Consider the following 23,697-nt stretch of genomic DNA (forward strand, 5'->3'; position numbering starts at 1 on the left):
TGAAGATCCCGAGGTCAATGATTGGCAATGCGATTTGCAAATGGAAGTGGACTGGTGCTGAAACTCACACAATAATCCAGTATACCTCCAGAACTGATGGAACATGATAGTAGAGTCCTGCAAAGAATCATCTGCTTGGAACGTGTTCACTTCACAACGCACATCCTCAATGGCACAACTCGGACATGTCAGTGCCAATACAGCGTACAGGATGTTGCATGATATTGGTTATCACAGTCATGCAGCCGTCCACAAGACACGAATCACTGTGACCAAAGCAAAATGGCATCTTACTTGGTGTAAGGCTTGCTGTTCTTGGACTGTAGACCAATTAAAAGTTGTGCTTTGGAGTAACAGGTTGGTAGTTGATAGGTAAAATATATTTAAGGAAGAACTGGACAAACATTTAGAGGGAATGGTTGTGTGAATTTTTTTTTTTTTGCTGATACTACATAAGCTCATACGCTTGCTTTCTTGCATCACATGCCACGATTACTATTACTATAACCTTGAGTTTATGTGGACCAAAAAAGGAAAAGAGATAAGACTTTGTGGGCAAGTAAGGAAACATTGTACCAAAGCCCAAGTTTTTGGTAATGCACCACTGGTTTTTCATTCCTCGTTGCTCTCACGATCGAGACCCTCTCGTGGCTTTTAAGCGCCTACATGCAGAATAGAACAATGCAGCCCTCTCATTGTTTGATAAAGGCCACTGAGAGCCTGAGAACTGCACCTGAATGCGATGGCTTTCAGGATTCCTTGTTAATACGACCATATCGCGATGTTCATTATAAGTTATAAAGCAGACGATCTTATAATATGAACACGTAATAATTTTTATTTTTTGTCCATTACAAAAATTCAAGAATATTCGAACTGAAATAAAAATTCTCGTTAATTTTCATTTTCAACTTCAAATCTGCTATTTGAATGAAATAGCTAGAATATTAGTATACTACCCAACTAGAACCTAAAATTTCCAGCACATTTTGCTATGCTTCTTGGAACGTCAAGACGTATAAATTCAGAAGAATGTTGACAACTCCTAACAAATATTGTATGTAACTATGAATATGAACTATTGAGTTTCGTGACCTTGTTTACGAGTCAAGCTGGTACGATTACTATTACCAACTTAGAAACTTTTACATCCGTTTTGGCGAACTGGTAATTATTTTTATTTACCCTGATAAAGAGCACTGAAATGTAATCCAGTATATTATAATCTGAGAAGCCTCAAGATAATAAAACTGTGAGATCTTCGTTTAGATTTAGAATAAACGATTACAAAATCATATGATTTCACAATTGACTCTAACGCCACTCTTCTCTTGTGTGGCTATTTAAGGTTGTTGGTTGCTTGGTGTGGTTGTTTTTACTGCCATCTATTTACTGCTTGTTGAAATTGCAGTCATAGCCACAAGTTCCAGAGTGAAATCGAATTTCTGCTGCGGCGGTTTGTGTTGAAGGATGGTAAGAAGTTTTTTTTCCCTCTTTAATTTTTAAATTTTATAATATGGAGTGTGTATGTAAATAGGCTTCGAATAAGTAACTCCTACAAGTTACTTAAATGCGACTTTTCAAGGACTTTGTTGCGTACTGAATATATTTTTTCGAACATACCTTTGTTCGATTGCATATCGTTCGATAGTCACATTTGACAAAGTCCTTTTCTTTGCTCTTGTAACTGATACAAGAAGTATTATCTGTAAATACGTGATCTTATCTCGTTTTGAAATGGTGCTAAAACTGTGTATTTTTAGTGCAACTTCAGTGTTGCAACCGAAACATACGCATGTACTACAGTCACAAACTTGAGCCCTCAGGCTGGGTAGTGAATCGGAACGTTAAATCACTTTTCTTAGGTTGAGAATTTTTCTTAATTGTATTACTTCTACAGGAAACGTTGAAGATGCTAAAATCTCGAGTGTTCTCGACATATTCAATATCGATGCATTGAATAAATGAAGTGCACGGTTCAAATGCCTTCAATGGTTTGTTGATGTTCCACTTATTTCTACCCTCCGTTTTTAAGAAGTAGAACAAAACTCAAATAAGCTAGTCTATTACTTGCTTCACTGGAATTTAAACATTGAAAAGAGATGCCTTAATTATAAGACACCGCATTATAGTGGTAGCACAGGGATTACCCTGTGTGATACCACTAAAGTCAAAGATGACCGAGTATGAAAGTAACTATTGCTTAGAACTGGCGTTTGAATGGAATGGACATCTAGTTATATTCCTGAAATAGCTGTCACAGCCCGGTATTAAATATCCGCTAATCTAACTTTTCATTTTGCAATCTAGGGTCAAAATATGACAAGTCATACGAGTAACATGACTGTGCACTTATGTGAATATTTTCACATCGTGGTTGAATTGTCATTTGTCGAGGGTTGCATACCTACCCCACCTGGAAATTTGAGTTATCGCTTACCGGATCAGGAAAAACTGATAGAAAAAGAATAAAATTCTTTGACTCAAAGTGCTACCCCAGCTGTTTACAGAATTGTGCATTCATTAATTTTTTTCAGTATTTTTTTTCAGTATTTTTTTCCATTAGAAGTAATAACCAAACTTAACACTGCCCACTCTTTTTTTAATGAGTTTTTTTTTTTGCAAAACAGTTAATTTCATCAAATATTTAGTTTTCAAAAGGAAAACTTCTCTTAATTATATTAGAGATATAATATTTCCAATGTTTCCCAAACTTGTTAAATGTCTGTTTTAATTGATTAGCTTTCTCTTCCACATTGCATCCCAGTTAAATGACATTGTACCCTTTCTTTTTCATGAAAGTAGTAAAATTTCAAAATTTACTTCATGATAGTGTACTTAAAATATTGTTGCAGCCCAGTTATGATTCTAGATCATAAACTTTTCTCTTTTGCTGTATCTATATTTTCAATTTTCTGTAAATCTGCATGTGCTACTTTGCATATCTTGTGTATTAAACAACTTTTTAGCATTTTGTTTCTGCTGTAACTCATTACAAGCAAATACAATGCTCTTATTGCATGAACTATCCAGTCATACCAACTAAACCACTACATTGAATAGTGGCTGGTTTGAAGTTATTTTTTGATAACTTCAACCTTTCAGCAGGAGACCATTTTTAAAAATGGCCCTTACTTCAAACATCTGTTATTTATTATTTTTTTTTTTCAGAAAGACTAACTAGTGTTCTTTTATAAAGTATTTAGTGTACTACACAATTCCAAATTTGATAAGACTAACTTTGCTTCGATGTTGATGCAAGATCTGAAGAGGACATCTTACTGTATATAAATATGCAGAGATAGTCCAGGCTAAGCCTGTGCCCAAATGCAAGCTTAGCTGACACCACTGATAAGTAAATGCATGTTACAATATATAAAGTGAGCTAATATCTTTAAGGAAGATTCTTTACTTAAAGCATGATTAAAAGCATACACTAAATCTGCAGGTTACAGCACTTCCTCTGGTGCCACCAGTCAATTTTTTGGCCTTGGTGCATAAGGAAATGACATGCTAATTTGTAGAAGCTGCTGACCACAGTATAGGCTTCAATTTTTTTAGGCTATATATTTTTTATGCCAAATAATTGTAACTGCATTAAATTTCTATTAGCATAGAAATGCCACTTGACTCTTGTTAGAAAGGTTAAGATTTTTTTTGCAGTTTGGAATGGTTGCTATTCCTCTGGTACAGAGGAATAAGGCAGACTATTGAAAATTTTACCAGTAAAAGTGGCAACTTACAAATTACACTCCCCCCCCATCTGCAGTAACAGCATTCCTGATGGGTTCAGAATGGTAACTTGTCCATTTATAGCTTATTTCAGCAAATAAGAGAACTTTCTCAGAATGAAAGCAGAACAAATGCTCCCTCTATTTCTACCATGAATGGAACAAATGCACTTGTCTATGAGATATACCTTGTTTTAGTTCTAAAATTTAGATTTACTGAAATAAAGTTGTATTATGATTTGTTAAACTTTATTCCAATATCTAGAGAAAATGGTTTGTCAGCTGTTTGCATTTGTTTTCTGCAAAACCAAAGTCTGGCAAGATTGGATGATTTTGCTGGTGAAAACACTAAACAAAATTAAGTTAATATATGAACAGAAAATATTTTATTCATTTATAGAATATTGGAGAGTTATGCAGGAAAAACTTTATTTTATTTGCAACTTAAGTTCTGTCAGATGCCATATTAATAGTGAGAGGTTAATGGGAATGGATATTTGATTGCTCTGTAGATTAATCGATTTAGCTGAAATTTTTCTAGTTTAGAGAAATTACTAGTTATAACTATATAAATTAAGATAAACTGAGCTATGAAACTCAGTGAGTTGTATAGTTAGTTCAGAATCAGTTTAAATTATGTTAACTAATTTAATTAACTTTTATACAGTGCAATTGTTTTAATAATTTTATTATTAGATGTAATGTGCTCTACCACTCAGTTTTGTTGGTGGTTGGGTTGGGGGACCTTGGCTATTGATTGCAGATACATCAGACCATTCATGTCTTTTGAGGGAAGGATGCTATTAAGAAATAATTGTCTGATTGAATTCGGGGATTTGTCATTTTGAAGTATGCTACAAAAGCATTGAGGTAAATTCCTCTTTCTATATAACTGTACAAAGGACATTTTGCAGAAATTTAATGGCTGTATAATAGGAAATATAGTGAAGTGTTGAATTCCATGACTGTTGAGCAGGATCAGATTGTTAGAGGATAATTAAAGCCATAGTGGGATGGGTTTGTCCTTTTATAGGGTTAACAGCTGTCAGGAGAAAGTAATAACCATCAGTAAATTTGAAATGCTAAGGAAGCATTTTTTTGTAAAGAAATTTTAGGTTATTTTAATTGCAAATCTGCTCAGCAATTTTCTATATTGCTTTGTATGACCAGTGGCAATATAGTGGTCTTTTCCACTTTGGAAAAGAACTAGCTTTGTCTGCTTATCTTCATTACGGGCTGTAGTCTTGGGCATGGGGGTCAAGTTTTCTTTATGAAGTATTCCTATTTCTTTATCTCATAAAAGCATACAAATAGACTAGAACATTTCTATAAACATGTACTAGCATATTTCCCCCTATGAATTCCTCTTTGATTCAGCCAACTGTTAGAATTTGACTGATTGTTCATTGTTTAAACTTAAAGAATTTGTGAAATATAAGTAACATTGCATCCTTATTATATAACTACCACACTACTATGGAATAGTTCAAACTTGATTTCTTTCTACTTTGCATTTACTGAATGAAACTGAGCCTTTCACATAATCTGTACCCTGGTTCAATGTTATACAGAAACTACCTATTTTGCTGAGGGATATTTGCAGCTGGTACACTGATTAAAATTGCTGTTTAGTACCCCATGTGGAATGGTTGGATGGGGAGGAGCTTTGAGCTTTCAGTGGCAATTTATTTTGTCAAATGACTTGTATGGTTCCTTCCTCCCTAATTTTATCCTGCAAAACACTAAAATGAAACTCATAAATGCTATGATATACTGACATCTTATGGCCATAGTTGCCCTTGCCAATTTAAAACAACCCAGAACTATCATTTACATCAAAGTAACCCTGATGTTTGGTGTGTATTAATGATACTACTTGTCATCTGTAGGCATGTTGCTAGTGACTGATCATTATCAGTTATACTAGATTTTTTGCATAAAAAGTAATGTTTGGAACCAGCATAGAAATAAAAAAAAACTGACATTAACAAAAAAGCCTTGAGTATCAGGAATTTTGTGATCTCTAAATTTATGAATGCCATTCTATATTCCTGAGAAATTAATAGTTTATAGATTATTCCCATTCAGGTGGTGAATGAGAATAATCTATGAACTATATTCTATTTTCTGTATAAAAGTATCTGGCATGGCAGTTTTTTTTTTTTTTTTCCCACAGACAGATTGTTACATTGAGTGATGCATTCTTTAACTGCACTTTTTCCTTGCAATATAATATAGTAACAGTGCAGTAAGAGTTATTTTGCACTAAGGTGGTACAAGTGTAGATAAATTTCCATTCAAAGGTTCCCAAATCTCATGTTCATTTGTTTTTTCTAAAGTTGTAATGTATTACATAGTTAATAGCATAAAAAGCATTTTCTGTTTGTTATATTGTCAAGGGTGCCTTGTTATCACTGTGCCTGGATGTAAACAAGAAAATGCTAACCTTTTTTTATATATATACACACTACATTACAAATGTTCTAGTAATATTTATTTTGCTGCCACTGCAAGCTAGTGTCATAAATTGTGGCCTTGTAAAACTTTATGCCCTTGCTTTGTTTGTCAGCCCTGATACTACATAAATAAAATAGTAATACCACTAATTGTATAAAAACAGTTGTACCTGTATTGTCTATACAACAGAATATGAAGTGTTTTATTTTCAAGAGGTGTTTAGTTTAAGTTAGAAATCGAACTTAACCATTCATTTCAATTGGTGATTAGAGAAATTCTTGGTATAATAGGTAGGCAGAATAAATTAGAACAATTAATAATTAAATCTATAAAATAGCAATACACCTTAAAATAGTGATCACTAAATTATGACCACCCCTATGAAAACTGAATGTGACCCATTGACCACACAAGGTACAAGAGTTCAGTTAGTCAACCTACATAGCATAGATAAGGTATCAATGGTTCAGTAGGTAGTAAAATTCAGAACGTGATGGGTAAAAGGAAGGATTTATCGAACTTTGATAAGACAGATTGTGAGTGCTCGACGAGCTGGTGCCTCGATTTCCCAAATGGCTGAACTGGTGGGGTGTTAGAGAGCTACTGTAGTTAGTGTACCAGGACTGGCATCAAAATGGTCAAACAACGACTTGACAGCAAAACTGAAGGTTGGTGTTAGAGGCAAGTGCTAGGTCAGATGACTCTAACAGGCACAGCACTATTCAAGAGTTGACTACCCAATACAACATTGTCAAACCTGGAACAATATCTGGTATGACCATGCGTCACAGGTATGAACTATACCAGCAGACAACCCCTACAGCATCCTCTCCTAACAAAGGTTCATCAGTGTGAGACTCACCTGGTGCAGAGCATGCAAGTTGGACGTTAGACTGGAAGGTGTGCTGGTTGGATGAGTCATGCTATTTACATCCACACTGTGGATGGTTGTATACAGATTTGGCATCAACCACATAAGGCTCTTGATCCATCATGCCATGGTATCAAAAGTGGAGGTGGTTGTATTGTGCAGGGACACATTTCACTAGCAGGAACTTGGACCCCTGGTGCATGTGGAACAATGTATCACTGGTCTCTGCTATCGTCAACTGCTTGCTGACTGTATACACCCCACTATGTTAAACTTTTTCCCGAATGGTGATGTCATCTTGGAAGACAATGTACTGAGCCATCAGGCACTTGTGCAGGAATGGTTTAAGGAACAGTTCTGACTTCCAGCATATCAATTGGCCTCCAGACTCCCCAATATCAGTCCCATAGAGCACTTGGGGGACATTATGGAAAGGTGTCTGGATATGCCAATCATTCTATACCTGTATTGCTATCTGCATTAAACACAGCTTGGTTGGCCATACCTCCCAAATGCTTCAGACATCTTGTTGAATCGATGCCTAATTCAGTGATCACTTGGTGTATTGATTTTTTTTTTTAATATAGCAGATTAATATAATTCCCAAAATACACATTTTGAATCATGCCATCTGAAGACTAATGGAAGCAAAACTGAAATGAGGCATGAAGGGAAGTGTCCATTAGTGAGTAAAATTACTATTTTAGGTTATGGTTACAGATTTAACTAAGTACATGTAAAAAAAATCTACCATGCCTTCTATTCACTTTTTTGGAGAATGCAAGAGTTTAAAATAGGTTACATTAATTGAGATCATTCCAAATCAAATCTTTAAAGGAGTGATTGATATGTTTTTGATGGCCTTGAGGTGTTTAATTTGAATTTATGGTCCCTAGTTCTTTCTGGAATTCTAAACAGTGAAAATTCCACCTTCATTTTACTAACCCATCTGTCTTATAAACCAAAAAGGTTTTTAAGGCTAAAAGCCTCAACCTAAATAAAATTCACTAATTGAACAAGGTAGTATATAGCATCACATTAGTTAATATTAAATCACTGAAGTAGACGAAATGGAATTGGTTTTTTTTTATTGTATCTCATCAAAAAAGTGGGAATGAGAAGTTTTCTGTTTTATTAACTTAAAGTGGCATATTAACTTATTTTCTAGACTAGCTTTATTCCTAGTTATGATACTTAGTTTAAATTTTAACTTAGATTTTGGTTATCAGTTGGTTCCACCATATAGAATTTTTAAATACTGTCTCAGACCACTGTAGTTGCCTTTACGAAAACAAAACCCTTTCCTGTTGATGGTAGTTACCTCTGAGTAAATCCCACTTCAGCACACTGATCACTGCCAACTAGTGGTTCCTTTATCTGCAGATTTGTAATGCATGAAGAATCACTACTGATATCAGATCAAGAGTATTACTCCCTCTAGTTACCTCCCAAACATGCTGATGTAAAAAAACCATCATCCAATAAATCCACAAAAGCCTTTCTAGTGTGAGTGACCAACCCATTCCAGTCAATATCTGGGAAATTAAAATTCCCCATTATAAGATTGATTTACAGGCCCACTATTTCCCTGTACAGTTTCTTATTATACTCGGTCATTAGGCCTATAACACACACTCCTATCAATTTTGATCTTCCAATGCTTATGTCACACCAAACTGACTCGACACTGCACTGTCCAGTGATGTAGACTGGTTTCACTTCCTTGGATTTTGTTTAACTAATAGCATAACCCCTCCTCCCTTCCTATCTATCCTTCCTGTACACATTGTACTCTGAATTCCAGTTCTGCATTCATTATCTGTGACACCACATCTCTGATATCCCAACAATATCTGCCTTTGTTTTGAGCAATGCCTCAAATTCATTTACCAAACTCCTAGCATTTGTGTACATGCACTTGTTTCTATTCTTAGATACCCTAACAACCTATGTTTACTTGTATACAATGACTCCAAGCAGTCTCTGAAATACCCTGCATCTTGTTTTCCAGGCTGCTTCTCATTCCAATAGTAGTGAAAGAATCACTTTCACCTCTGCCAGTGGCTACTGGCAATCTATTAGTCCTTGTATCCCCCAAGCTAGCAGTTTTCTGACCCGCCTAATACTGCCTCGATAGTATCAGCAAATATTCTTGCACCCTTTCTATTAAAGGGTATCCCATCCCTGTAGAAGCAGTCTCTCCTGTTAACAAGTACAGACCAGGCTGAAAAAATTCTACTCCTTGAGCCCTGCACAATCTTTCCAGGGCCAAATTGATAGACAAGGCTCTCATATACTTCCTCCTATCATGTCTGGGCAGAATTGCAACACTTTCAAATTCAACCCTAATTAATGGCCTTTTTCCATAGTGACCTATACTTAAGTAATTCTGCTGGTCTCCTATTCTTAATATCATTAGTGCCAACATGTACAACAATATCACCTTTTGTGCCCTTAAGATGATATCTGCTCTAGTCAACTTTTGCCCCTGGCAGACATACCCTGGTTCTGTTCCACTTATACTTTTTACAAAGCATGTTCCATTTCCCTAGACAATTGAGTCAACTACTGGTTCCTGTGGGACCATTGCATTCTGCCTTGGGGGTTGCCACTGTTGCATGATGATAAAGTACAAGCTCTGGCATTCATATACCAACAGCAAACTCAAATTCCAAATTACCAACAGCAAATTCAAAATGGGAAGCATTCAAAGAATTAATCTTGGAAGCTACTAGGCTTTTCATATCAACAAATTGTTTAAGATTTAGGCCTAAATGGATGTCAGATGCCATAATTAGACATATGGCAGAAGAAAAATGCATGGGATACATAAATTAATGGGTGACATGGAAGCCTATGATAGATAAAAGCTGGTCTGTAACAGTCACAAAGGAGATTAGGCAGGCAGAGGCAGATTATGAGAAATCTTTGGCAAAGGATGGAAAGAAAAAGTTCTTTACCTATATAAACTAGAAGGAAAAGAATGAATCAGATTGGTCCACTGCATATTGATGGTTCAACTGTTGATTCTGCTCATGTGGCTAGCAAACTAAATGAGTATTTTGCATTTACATTCACTGATGAAGAGTTATTCAGGGAGGGGAATGCCAGAGGTGAGTTAAAACTCTGGCAGTGAGCAGATGATTTTGTAATAACTGAGGCAAGTGGAGGAGAAATTGTTGAAGATAAACATAAAAAAGCACCTGGGATGGATGGATCTATCTAGTTACATTAAAGGGGACAGCAAAGGGAGTAAGCAAACCCTTAGCCATAATTATGAGAGCTTCTTGGTGTGTGACACCAAGAAGCTCTCATAATTATTGGAGATATGCAAATGTGACCCCAATTCACAAAAGAGAATCAAAGGGTGACAAGTAATTATAGACCTGTTAGTTTAATTTCTGTTCCTGGAAAATTAATGGAGGCACTGGTTAAAGAAGCACTGCAGGATCATCTAGACAAGACTTCAGTTATAGCTTGGACAGGTTTTGTTAAGGGAAAGTCTTGCCTGACCAATTTGATTGGATACTATGTGGTCACAAAGGAACTGGATGCAGGGAATAACTTATCATATTTGGATCTTAGAAAGTCTTTTGATACTGTTCACATGGAAAACTGCTGAACAAATTGGAGCAGTATGGCATTGGAGGCAAATTGCTGCTATGGATAAAGGGATGGTTGTGTGGGAGAAGACAGTGGTAATCAATGGACACTGCTCATTGTGGACTAATGTTATTAGTGGAGTCCCTCAGTTCAGTGTTGGATCCATTGTTTTCTATATTTATAAATGATATTGATGATGGTATATCAAGTTTAATGTCAAAGTTTGCAGATGATTTGAAGGTTGGCAGGGTTGTTAAGGACACTAATGACAGTATGCTGCTGCAGCAGGATCTAGAAAAGTTGAGCAGATGGGCTGAGAGGGCAAATGAAGTTTAACATTGACAAATGTAAAGTACTACATATGGGATGCAGTTACCCCAGAGTGACATATCAACTCTGTGGTACTACACTGACAGTGGTAGAGAACAAAAAGGACCTGGGGGTAATTGTGCAGGCAGATATAGTTTTCTGAGCAGTGCAGACAGTCTGCACCAGTAGCTCAGTGTCTTGTCAATAATATACATGAATTTTTCTAACAGGGATAAGGTGATTATTCCCTTGTATAAGGCAATGGTCAGGCCATACCCCAAGTACTGTATACAGGTCTCGAGGCCTCATTTTAAGAATGTAGAGCTGTTGGAATGAGTACAGAAGGGCAACAAGATTAGTGAATAGAACAAAGGGTTGCTCTTACGAAGAAAGGTTTAAATTTTGCAAATTAGTGTCTGGAGACTAGCACCTGCAAGGTTATCTGATTGAGGTGTATAAAGCCTTGAATAGCATTGAGCATGCTCAATGCTGATGGGGATTCTTGCTCAGAATCACCTGAGAGGGCATAAATTCAAATTGAGGAAAGATAGATGTGTGGAAGTTTCCCTTTAGCCAGCAGGTAGTTGGTTGGTGGAACGGACTTCCATCCTTTGTTGTGGAAGCTGATAGCCTAAATAAATTTAAGGATGAACTGGACAGGTATTTGGAATGAATGGAGGGGTGAAATGGAAGTGGTTTTTGGCTGATGCTGCATAAGCTTGCTTTCTTGCATCATATGCCTATGCCAATATTGTGAATGCCTTCACAGTGAGCTGTCCTGATATTGCACTACATCAAATAAGTAATGCTTCTCCAGTGGAGAAGGCTGATGTTACTTATTCTTGGTGGATACCACTAAGAATAACTAACAAATACAACAAAACCAGTTCTGGTTCACTCACTTCAGTGACTTATTACAAACTAACATTCCATGCACTAGCTTGTTTGATTAGCTATATAAACCTCAATCAGGTCACTGGTTGCCAAGGTTTGTACCCATGTAATCAGGCTTTTCTTCCATAGTTGCCCTTTTGCTAATTCTCACAATGAGTTGCCCATCTTTGGACCCTTTCAAGAAGCTTTTCATGTGCAAGTCTAGTGTGATTGACATTGCACTATATAAGGACACTTTCAAATGCACTTTTTTACAATTGCCTTATATAGTGGGATTGACATCCCTCTATAGGATGTTTGATAAATCATCAGTATGACACTGTGGGCTTGGGTTTTGTGGCAACCTGTTTACACTTAAGAAATTTTTATCTGTAAATATTGTAATTTCCAGATCCCTTTTCTCTTCTATTTTTAATTCAACCCCATCAGGTGTATTGAATTCAAACCTAAATAATCATTTGTGGAAGGAGAGTAGAATTCAAACATGCTGTCCTTCCACATGGATAAATAGTGATAGTAACTATTACACTGAGTCAATCAGTTTATACTGTTTTGATAGTAGCAAGAATGAAAAATGATCCTTTAATTAAAAAAAGGGAAGCCAATGAGGTATTTGGCAGACCAACCTAGAGCAGATATTGCTTCTTGATTTAAAGAATGTGTGCAAATGCTATAGTTTTAATAATAGACAAGATTGTTATAATACTAAACTTTCCTGTTATTAATAGAATTACACAGCTAGTTTATTAAATTAAACAAATATTTAATTTTTTTTTTTGCTCTACCACACTGTCGATCTTGGTGCATTTTGGTTTTTTGTCTACTTCTTGAGAATATCTTTCTGCAAGTATGCAGTTTATGTAAAGGACCAAGGAATATGAATGTGCATATGTTGTAAAGGTTCTTTCATTAGTGTTAAATCATCTATATATTCTTTTCTCTATAGAAACATGTAACATGTTGGCACTTGACTATTGAAAATTTTTATAATTATGATAGCTTTGATGTACAAAACTTATTCATTCAGGATATTACGACAGAAGAATTTAAATTTTCTTAATTTAAGGGATTTTATTTGGCAGTCAATACTATTTTGGTTTTATTTCAAAATAGAAATAAAGATTTTAAAGTACTTGTGTAGTATTTTTCAAGCTTTTAAATACTTGATGGCATGTATACAGTCCAGAAATCCATAAAAGGAAGGCAGTTGGACAATTTGTGGGTAACAAGACTTTTTGTAATAGTTTTCTAATCTTCTCAGTGTTATAATTTGTACTATCCTCCTATATTCAACTGTTTCATGCTGTTTATTCCAAGAATCTGAAGTTTATACTAGCAGCTGTTACCATACATTCTTTGTGAATGCCAGAGGGTTAAAGAATAAAGCTGGAACAATGTACACATGGAATTAAACAATGAATTAAACTACACATTTTCCCCTAGTACCATATTCTTGATTATACTGACATATCAGACCCAATCAATTGCCATTTAGCAGTTTTAGAGTACTTTTATTGAAATGTAGAACTTCTCATATTTTCTTTATAGTAATTCATGTGGTTTCATTAGTGTAATATACCTTTCATTCTTTATGAACATGATCTAATTCAGAGTGGAATCTTTTATATCTGATATGGTTAACTACAAAACAGGCAAATATAATGATACTTTTAAAACAATTGTAATTTGGATATTAATTTTGAAATTGTCCAATAAATATATAAGCTCTATATAGCAAATATGTGTTGCAATGGGTATTTGGTCTCATCTCATCAGCACACTCCAGTCAAGAGTTGTCAAACATTAACTACAAAATTGCATTTTTGTTTTGAGACAACTTTAGTTTTACTTCATGCAAATAACAATGCATATCATTGTATCTCTGGTACTTTACAAGTCAGCTTGGGCTATAAGCATATTTCTGGTAAACCAAGAAAATGTCAAATGACTTGTTAATTGTATGACACTAAACCCCTGCAGTGTCCAACCAGCATTTTCATTCACTGGATCTTTGTTTTTGGAAGTTGAATTTCAAACTAAAAGCTGTAGTAAACACCTTTCAATATTAAAGCTATATCTATCCTTTGGATTCTGTAACAGTACAGTGGTTTTGTCAATTGTTTAGAAAGATCTGGGTTTGAATTCTTTCAGACTATAGGAATTAAAGGCTTTATTTGTGGTTGTTATAGTTAACCTGATTTCAGATGGAGGGAATGTTTTCCTGCTGTTATTCCAAGTTTTGTGATCTATAGTCAAATCTTGTGAACACTTGTATAGATATACACAATGACCTAAGATTCTGATGCCCATGAAGACATTTCTTTCTATATAATGACACTTGTAAGTTCTTGATAGCAGAATGTATGTAGCATGACTTTCAAATCCTATGTAAATAAAGGATTTGTAAGCTGTCAGATTCCCAGACTTTTGTATAGTACTATATTCAAATGCAGGAAGATTCAGTCTTAAACTATTCTAACCTACATGTGTAGAAGCTTGCTAATCATGCAGTAACTTTCATTACTGTGCCCTTGTTTTTAATTTTGACTGTTTCACATTTAGACTACACAGAGCAACCAGATCAAATCAAAATATAAAATTGAATACATGCAAACCAATTTTATTAATGGTTAAGGAAATCTTGCTTCTGAATCATTGTTTTACAGAAGATTGTAGTAGAGATGATTTACTTCTTAATGGCATTGTAGTGTAAAGGGAAGAGTTTGGCAGAGAATGTTAGAGGGCCTTTAACTGCATGAAAAACAGAACTGGCCAACTTATGCATCAAAGTTGGCTTTAAACAGTTAACAGGAAAGGTGTGAAATTTTTGAACATGCATCAGGTTGCTTAGCATATTGCCTGAGATGTTTACTGATCAATGCAGAGTAGTTGACAGGTTATGGTAACATCTTAAGTGTATCTCAATCTATTCCTAGTCCATTACTGGGGATGATTTGCTTTTTCTTCACTCCAGTGTGAATCAGGCTTAATCACCCCATTGACTACAATAAATATTTGCAAGATGGCTCAAAGGGTAGTTTGTTTATATACTGAATTTATTCATCAAGGTGCCACAATGACACACTAAATAAAGAAACATGTTTGGTGTTGTGCCAGATGCAAGAAGCAGAAAAACCATCCAGGATATTGGGCAAAAAAAAAAATTGACAACATATGCATGCACCACTCATTTCTTGTTTGGTTTGCTAAAACAGTACTATTGTTATCTCTTGCTCACCTTACCTCTTATCAGTCTTAATTTATCTGAAAATTAAGTGAACTCAATCTATTTAAATGCTTTAATTATGCTTCCAAGAATAGCAGTTTACAGAAAAAACTAAAGCTTTTGGTAAGAGTACCCTTTTTTCTTAAAATGACTTCTAGACCTGTATATAGTACTCAAGGTATGAACTTTATACAATAGGATAACCTTGTCCTTGCTGACAAGGTATGTGTATCATTAACAGAAATCATCTGACCTGTTCTAGCAGCCTATCTACAATGTTTGGAGAAATTTATTACTATATAAATACCCTTAGGTCTCCTTTGTTCCCATCACCTTGAGTGTGATACCTCCTAAGTGGATTCTGGTATTACTGTTGTGTGGGTATACTGTACTTTGCATTTATGAATGTTAAAGCTTAGTTGCCACTTCACATCCCATCTGCCAAATTTTTCTAGCTGTTGCAGTAGTGTCTTGATTCCTGTCATTAACTAACCTTTGTATCATCTGCAAACTTAGATAAGCTTCATTAACCTTAATCAGTATTGTCAGTGGTAGATTACCCATTAAAGCAATGAGGCATGTGCCTAGGGACCCCAGGCTTTGGGGGGCCCAAGCCAAAACATTTTCCTATAGTGTTCTAAAATAGATTAATGTTGTTAGTAAACTTAAATCTTGATTAATTTAAGCAGAAAATTCAAAAGTACAATTTCATTTATTTTCCACCTAACTTTATTTTTTCTTTTTTTATTATTTTTGGGCCCCCAAATATAATTTGCCTAGGGGCCCCAACTGTCCTTAATCCACCACTGAGTATTGTTAATAAATATTGTAAAGAGTATGGGGCCTAATAGTCAAAGTACTACACTAATAACATCACTCCAAGAAGAGTGGTGTCACCCCTTTATCTATAGCAGTAACTTGTCCCTAACTTATCATAAGTTAATGGTGTTTAACAATTAGTGGCATATGATAAGAAAGAATAAAAAAATTTGCCTATCCATATCCTCCAATGGTTTGTCTAGTTATTTATTCAAACTATCAACTTCCACAACAGATGGAAGCTTTGTTCTAGCAATCAAACATCTGTGCATCTATTCCACAACTTGAATTTATGCCCCCTCATGTACATAGTCAGGCTAACAGGAAAAATCCCATTAGTGTTGAGCTTGCACAGTTTGTTCAAAGCCCAACACCTCCATCAGATCACCTTTCAGGTGCCTAGTCTCCAGATGCTGTAGTTTACAGAACTTAATCCATTCTTGGTAAGAGCAACCCCCTTGTTTCCTTTCTCTGTACTTGTTCCAGTAACTCTACAACCTTTCTAAAGTGAGGCCTCCAAACCTGTATGCAGTACTGAAGATGTGGCCTTATACAGTAGGATTATCACCTTGTCCTTGCTAGCAAAATTCTTGGATATCATTGACAAAGCCCCATGAGATATCCTAGCAGCCTGTCTGCACTTCTCATAGAACTTCATAGCTGACTGTACAATTGCCCCAGGTCTCTTTCATTTCCATAATTTCCAACTGAATGTAGTACCATATAGTTGGTACATTACTCTGGGGTTACTACTATGCATATACTGTATAGTACTTTGACAAATGCAATGTTAAAACTTCAGTTGCCATTTCTCAGCCCATCTGCCTAACTTTTCTAGATCCTGTTCCTAATAGCTTACTGTCATTATCCCACCCTGCCAACCTTTGTATCATCTGCAAACTCAGACATTAATCCTGATTGATATGCCTTCTATTGATAAATATAGAAAACAGTAGATCAAACACCAAACCCTATGAGACTACTAATAACATTAGTCCATGAAGATTGGTGTTCACTGATTATCAGTTTTCTTGTACTCAATCATCCCTTAATGTATAGAAAACTGTACTTCTAAAAGTAGTTGCTTTTCCCTTGTATGTTTTCAAAACTATACTGTATCCATTGATAGTTATGGCATTGTTAGATTTCCTGATCACTTCACTTTATAACATTTAAATTTATTCTGGTAATTATTCCCAGACTTGAATCTTTGCTATTTATTAAACTGTTTTCAGGGGAAGGAGAGAAATTAATTTCCAAAACAAGTATTATAATGTGATGGACACTAACAGATATTTAATTTTGAACAAAGTAATTTATCTAGAGCACTTCTAAAGTTACATCTTAGCACAACTTATTGATAAACTTTTTTTTTTTTGAAAAACAGGGTTGTAATTTTTGTAAAAGGAAGCTCTTTACTTTTGAAGGTTAATTTTATTAAAAGAATGCTAAATAAGAGTAATATCAATGAAAGTGGCTCCAAGTTATAAAATTTGCTAATATATAGATAAATTAGTGGTCAAATTACAAAATTTTAGAATGCTTGTTACAATTATTTTTAATAATTGTGTGTGACAAATTGGAATAGCCTTCTGATTAAAAGAAGTTTCTTTCCATAAGCTCATCCAAAGCAACAGAACTTAAGTCAACATTGACTTTAAAGTTCTGTTCTTTCCTTTTGAATGCCACTTGCAGCTTTTTTTAGTTCACATTCTCAATGTGATTGTTATTGTTTTTAATCCTTTTTGCTATGGTTTATAGTGAAAGTCCATGAATTTACAATACTTAGGTAAATATTGTAAATTCATGACTTCTGTTCACCTGACAGCAATTGAACCTGCTACTATTGCATTGCTAATCATGACTAGCAAAGTGGAACTCTTTCACAAGTTGTAGCCTGTTTTTGAGATTCCACATTGTAAATAAAAAATCCATTTGTTTCCCAAATTTCTTACTGCAGTTGTTACTTTGTCTTTAATGATTTATAATCTTCACTTTATGTTCAGATGTTAATGTAATCTTTCTGAACACAGCTGTTCAGGGTAAGGCCAAATGAACTCTGGGTTCTAAAGGAATTAAAGCCCAATAAAACAGTGGGGGAAATTTGTCTGCAAATTAATGTTTAGTGTAATATTTAGTTCTGTATTATCTACAGACTAAACAGAAGGTATACCAACACTGTCTGCAAGATCATGGTGTCTTGTCAATGAAATACAGGAATTTTTCTAGCAGGGATAAGGTGTTTATCCCATTGTATAAGGCAATGGTCAGGCCACACTTTGATTACTATTTACAGGTCTGGAGGCCTCATTTTAAGGATGTAGAGCTGTTGGAATGAGTACAGAGAAGAGAAACAAGATTGAACGAAACAAAGGGGTGCTCTTACCAAGAAAGGCTTAAGTTTTGCAGATTTTTTGGAGACTAGGCACTTGCAAAGTGATCTGATTGAGGTGTATAAAGTCTTGAATGGTTTAAGCATGCTCAATGCTGATGAGATCCTTCCTGTTGCTCAGAGTAATCACCTGAGAGGGCATAAATTCAAATTGAGGAAAGATGGTTAAGAATAGATGTGCAGGAATTTGCCTTTAGACAGTGGGTAGTTGATTGGAACAGGACTTCCATTTTTGTTGTGGAAGTTGATAGCCTAAACAAATTTAAGGCTGAGCTGGACAGGCATTTGGAATGGAGAGGTGAAATGAGCTTTTTGCTGATGCAACATAAGCTTGCTTTCTTACATTGTGCCTCTACTAATGCTAATCTTCAAACATACTTGAAAGTGTAGTTAGCATAGGCAGACAATGCAAGAAAGCAAGCTTTTTCAGCATCAGCAAAAACCCTCCTATTTCACTCCATTTATTCCAAATGCCTGTCCAGCTCAGCCTTAACTTATTTAGGCTATCCACTTCCACAACAAGTCTTGTCACACCAATCAACTACCTTCTGGCTAAAGGCAAATTTCTGCACATCTATTCTACTCTTTCTTTCCTCAACTTCTATCTGTGCCCTCTTAGGTTCTTAATCTGAGGAAGAATCCCATCAGCATTCAGCTTGCTCAAGTCATTCAAGGCCTTATACATCTCCAATCAGATCACTTTGCAAGGTGCCTACTCTTCAGGCACTGAAATTTGCACAACCTAAACTTTTCTTGGTAAGAGCACCCCCTTTTTTTCCCTCACCAGTCTTGTTGCCAGAGATTATCATAGTGCAATACTATTAAACTCAAAGCAGTTTCTTTTGCCATATGCTTGTGGCTTCAAAAATAAAGTGGAACAAACTGAGTATCCTAACTCAATAATATTACTATAGCTGAATAGCATTAACTACTAAATTATAAAAAATTTAGTAATAGCTTTAATCTTATATAAAAATTAAATAATTGAGATTACACTCATGTGGTAGATTCAAGTAATTAATATTGAAATGCTATAATTTTAACAATTGAAACATCTCAATACCAAATTCTGGCTACATGTTGGGAACTTGCAGTTTCCTCTCTTCAGGCCTATGGGGTTAGAACATTAGCTTGAGGTACAATTTTCTAGAAAGTTCTTTTACAAAATTTATTATAATTATGAATAAGTTAGTGCAAAGCATTTTAGTTTGTAGTAACCCACCAAAAGTTTTTTTTTTTTTAATGTGAAAACCCCAAACACGAAAGGTCTCAAAACCTATAGTACTTAGTACCGTGCATGGGTTGAAGGAGAAGTATGGGGGGGGATGCCGGAAACTTTGCTCTAGAGACTAAACATGGGTTTCACCACTTCACGCCTCCAATAAGCAAAGTGGTGGTATAGGTAGAATATGTTTGTTACATCTTGTATTGTGAACACCTTCACAAATTTGCCTGTTATTGCTTTACCTTGGATAAGCAATGCTTCCCTAATAGAGAAGACTGTTACTTATTCTTGGCAGATACCACCACCTAGGTGGTACCATTTTTGAAGCTTGCCAACCAACTTTTTCATCTAACAAATTCTGTGGCATGTGCCCACTCTATACATTTATAGGTGACTCCATGTCAAGTGGCCTAATCTTGAAGATGGTCCCTGCTTAACAATCTTCAATTTTGTTTAAACTTGGTGTAGTTGTTGAAACAGGCTTCCAAAGAAGCTATGCAAAAATTCAGTTCAAAATATATGCTTAAGGCACCAGAACCTTTATTGTGGTGGTCACTTGTTATGTGAATTAAATCACAAATTTTCAAAGTTCAGTGTTGCTGTTGCACAACACTAAGAGGTAGTGTTCTGAAACTTGGTATACCTAGTTAACTTTTGGTGTCCAAGCTCAAAAACCTTCATTTTTTTTTTATAATGCAGACTAAAACTGGCACCAAAAAATTGTCACAATTTAAGCAAGACTTTAATCATAACTTTGAAATAACCTTTGTATCTCCTTTGGGCATTCCATTTAATACATACATGCATTCAGCCTAACTAAATGAGCTCTTATACTTGTTTGCTGGCTGAGATTTTCCTTTAAAAATACTCAAATTGGCCTATCTTATTATGGCACACCTTTAGTTCTCTCATTCACCATTGGAAAGAGCAGGTTAAGCAACAAGGATCATAGTTTTTCAGTTTTGTCTTGCTATTTAAAGCCTAAAATGGCCTTAAACATTTTATATTTTCTGTATAATATTTGCATACTTATTTGATGAAATTTCACATCTCAGTAAGGACAGAACTATTGCATTTACAAGAGTAATATTCTGTAATTACTGCCCTTTGGTTTAAGGAGAAAGGATATATTGCCAATTCACAATCTTTTTACAATGAGGGTGCAAATAGCAAGAAAAGAAATTGCGTGAGCTGCTTAATTGCGTGAAATTGCGTGAGCCGCTATTTTAAGAAATTGCGTGAGCTGCTTAGTGCAAGTTCCCAAGCCTGAAAAGTGGTCTTAATTCAGGATTCCAAGCATAAAGATGTTCTATTGGTTTCTAAGCTTGAAAGAAGTTAACCACAACAATTGTATTAAAACACAATACAATTTTTGAAATAAGTGAATGTGAAGATATTGAATCACTGCTCTAATGGACTGGGATTTTTCATTGATGGTTGATATTACTACTTCAGGCAAGCTGTATTGTTGTCCCATTGTTTTTGGAGTTGGAAAATTGGCAATTTGTTGTTCAGGAATCTAGCAGGCCAGTGAAATGAGCTGATGCATGAAATTTACCAATACATGTTCTTCAAATGATTTCACAAATTCCAATCCAACAATTGTCATAAATACAGGAAATGTATTGGCCAGGTTGTAAATTAACAATTGGGACATTAAATATTGGTTTCACTAGTCTGATCTACATGAGCTACAAATGGTTTTATTTGATACTCTGCAAACATCAATCTGTCTTGTATCAATAGGAATGAAATGGTTTTCTCTTGAAATGGCCATACTTGCTCAATTTCTTCTTTGGAAACAATTTTATTCTAGTCACATGCTTGTCACAATTCAAACATGTTTCTTGGTATCAGGATTTGGTTTTCAGTTGGGCATTGGAGACCTGCATGTGCTCATTTTATTGTTTTACCAATTCCATCACATGGTGAACTTGCCATGGCTAGTGCAAAAATTCTATTCAGCACTGATATCAGAATCCTGATAAGCTAATTCTTGTATTGAGCTGTAGAACCATCACTGAAGTAGTAAATGTGCCTGATTTCTGTCATGAAACACTTCAATTAGTTGGTTAGAAAAACATGTACTGCAATTGTGATGACAAAGGCAGTCACTGATTATACAGAAACTTATTCTGAAGTTCAATATCCTTGTAATAAATGACAAATGGATGCAACATAGCCTGGCTATTTTCCCAGTGAGCCCTTGAACAGCATCTTGCACAAATAATTGTTGTGCAAGATGAATTTCTACAAAATCCATCAAGATTACCAATTCTCCTGTCATTAGGCTTTCCTTTGACTTCAAATGGTTGCTTTGTTTAGCAATGTAGTGATGACAAGAAAGATTATCTTTGTACTCAACTCTTCAATAAAATCTGTTAATTGCTTTATGTTCAGTGTATCCATTGCTTGAATTCAATATCTTCTGGTTCATTATTCAAAAAGTTTCTAGAAACTTAATTCATCTATTCCTGGATATTTTTCATACTGATAAAGCACAATCTTTTGACTACAAATTAGTTACCAATGGGAACCTTGTAATCACATTCAACAGAACTTGCAGCTAGCATTAACTTGACATTTTGATGGATTGTTTATGCATACAGAATGTTCCTGGTGCACAAACTGTGACACATCACTTGGGTCAAAGTTCACAATTTAGAAAAGCCAATGTCAGATCCATTTCTATCTTGATAAGTTAAACTTTTCCTTCAGGTTGCTGAGTAGTTGCTTTTGCATTTTTATCCCAGCTGCATTTCTAATGGAGATGTAATTTTTCTTTCCAGGGCATATCTGACTAAATTCATCTTCAAAAAATTCTATCACCTTTTTGCTTTACTTGCTTAAAGCTTTTTTCCAGGTATGGCCATGATTCCTCTGCTTAGGTTTTCTAGCTTTCTTGACCATTCTTTCTGAGAACTCTTCCATTGTTTTCTTTATTGACCAGCTAACTGGAGCTAGTGTTAATATTTCAAGCATTTCTGAATGACCTTGATACCATCAACTTTTAATTCTTTTAGCAGCTCATTGTAATCTAAACAATTTCCACACTGACTTGCACTTGGTTCCATGCCACCAATACATGCAATTTTACTGGCAATTACATCTTGTACTTGACTTGCCTGCCTTTTGGCATAGCCTTGTGAGTCTCTTAGACATTTGCTAAAATTTCAGAGAAATGCCAATAGCCATCAAACTTGTGTTCAAGCTTTCAGTCATGTATTTTGTCATGGTCTGAAGTTGATGTTGCTGCTTTTTGTCATGATGGGCACATCTTCTGGCCTGGTTTTGTCTACCTTTTGTTAGGTCTTTCAGGTAGTCTGCCATTGACCAATCAGTTGGTTGTAAACTTTTTTTTTTTACCATGACCTTTCTTCTGGAAAGGATTGCAACGTGAATGCTGCAAAGACTCAAATTTTGTCAAAAGCAAAGCTTCATAATGTAGGCAAATTGTCTTCACCCACTCTTAATCCACAACATTGACCTATCAGCTGTTCTTAAAATTCTTTAATTTTAACCCAGTTTTGTGTGTATTGGATAGTACATGACATTTAGAATTATCCATATGACTGGTGCAGGAGTCCAGCAAAATCTTCTGATTCCATGGTTTTCATGCTGACTAATAAGTGGATGTTTCTGCAAGCAATGAAAACTATTATAGTCAAACAAAGATTAGAGGATCAAAATAAACACTCTTCATCATGAAGATAAAATTCATTCATAACAGCTTTGTTCAAATCAGCTATTTATATTTTTTGTATGATTCAAAAATATTCTAGAGTTCTGTAATATTCCAGAATTGTAGAATATTCTATAATTCTTAGTACAAAGGGTACTAGGAAAGTTTTGCAATATGACGCAACAGTGAATCACAGGAAGCTGCTTGTTGCTGCATGTTGAGACATGTTCATACGTGCATAGTAGCCACCGCGGCAAGTCGATGGGCTCAGTTATTCATTAGTAGTGAGAGTGTAAAGTGCTTGTGATGGCATCGTGGTCACGAAATGAGATAAGGACAGTTTTGCGGTATAATTTCGTGTGTGGTTTAACCATAGACCAGTGCTTAGAAGAAATGACTCTTGCACTAGATGATGATTGTCCACATCGTACAACGATATTCAGGTGGTATAGAGAATTCCAAAGGAGAAATTTCACTCTGGAGAATTC

The 23,697-nt window shown here is 35.3% G+C and overlaps 1 protein-coding gene across 1 annotated transcript in view; it reads left to right on the forward strand.

Moving 5' to 3' along the window:
- Nucleotides 1–1,324: 1,324 nt before the first annotated feature.
- EloB (transcription elongation factor elongin B) overlaps nt 1,325–23,697 on the forward strand; it is a 59,238-nt gene continuing 36,865 nt past the window's right edge. The window contains exon 1 of the mRNA XM_090385421.1: nt 1,325–1,473. Within this exon, the coding sequence (XP_090241547.1) occupies nt 1,471–1,473 (3 nt within the window). The 5' untranslated portion in view covers nt 1,325–1,470. The remainder of the gene's footprint in view (nt 1,474–23,697) is intronic.

Source organism: Mastigoproctus giganteus, chromosome 11, assembly GCF_048544385.1.
Source record: "Mastigoproctus giganteus isolate SK-2022 chromosome 11, ASM4854438v1, whole genome shotgun sequence".
Classification (NCBI taxonomy): domain Eukaryota; kingdom Metazoa; phylum Arthropoda; class Arachnida; order Uropygi; family Thelyphonidae; genus Mastigoproctus; species Mastigoproctus giganteus.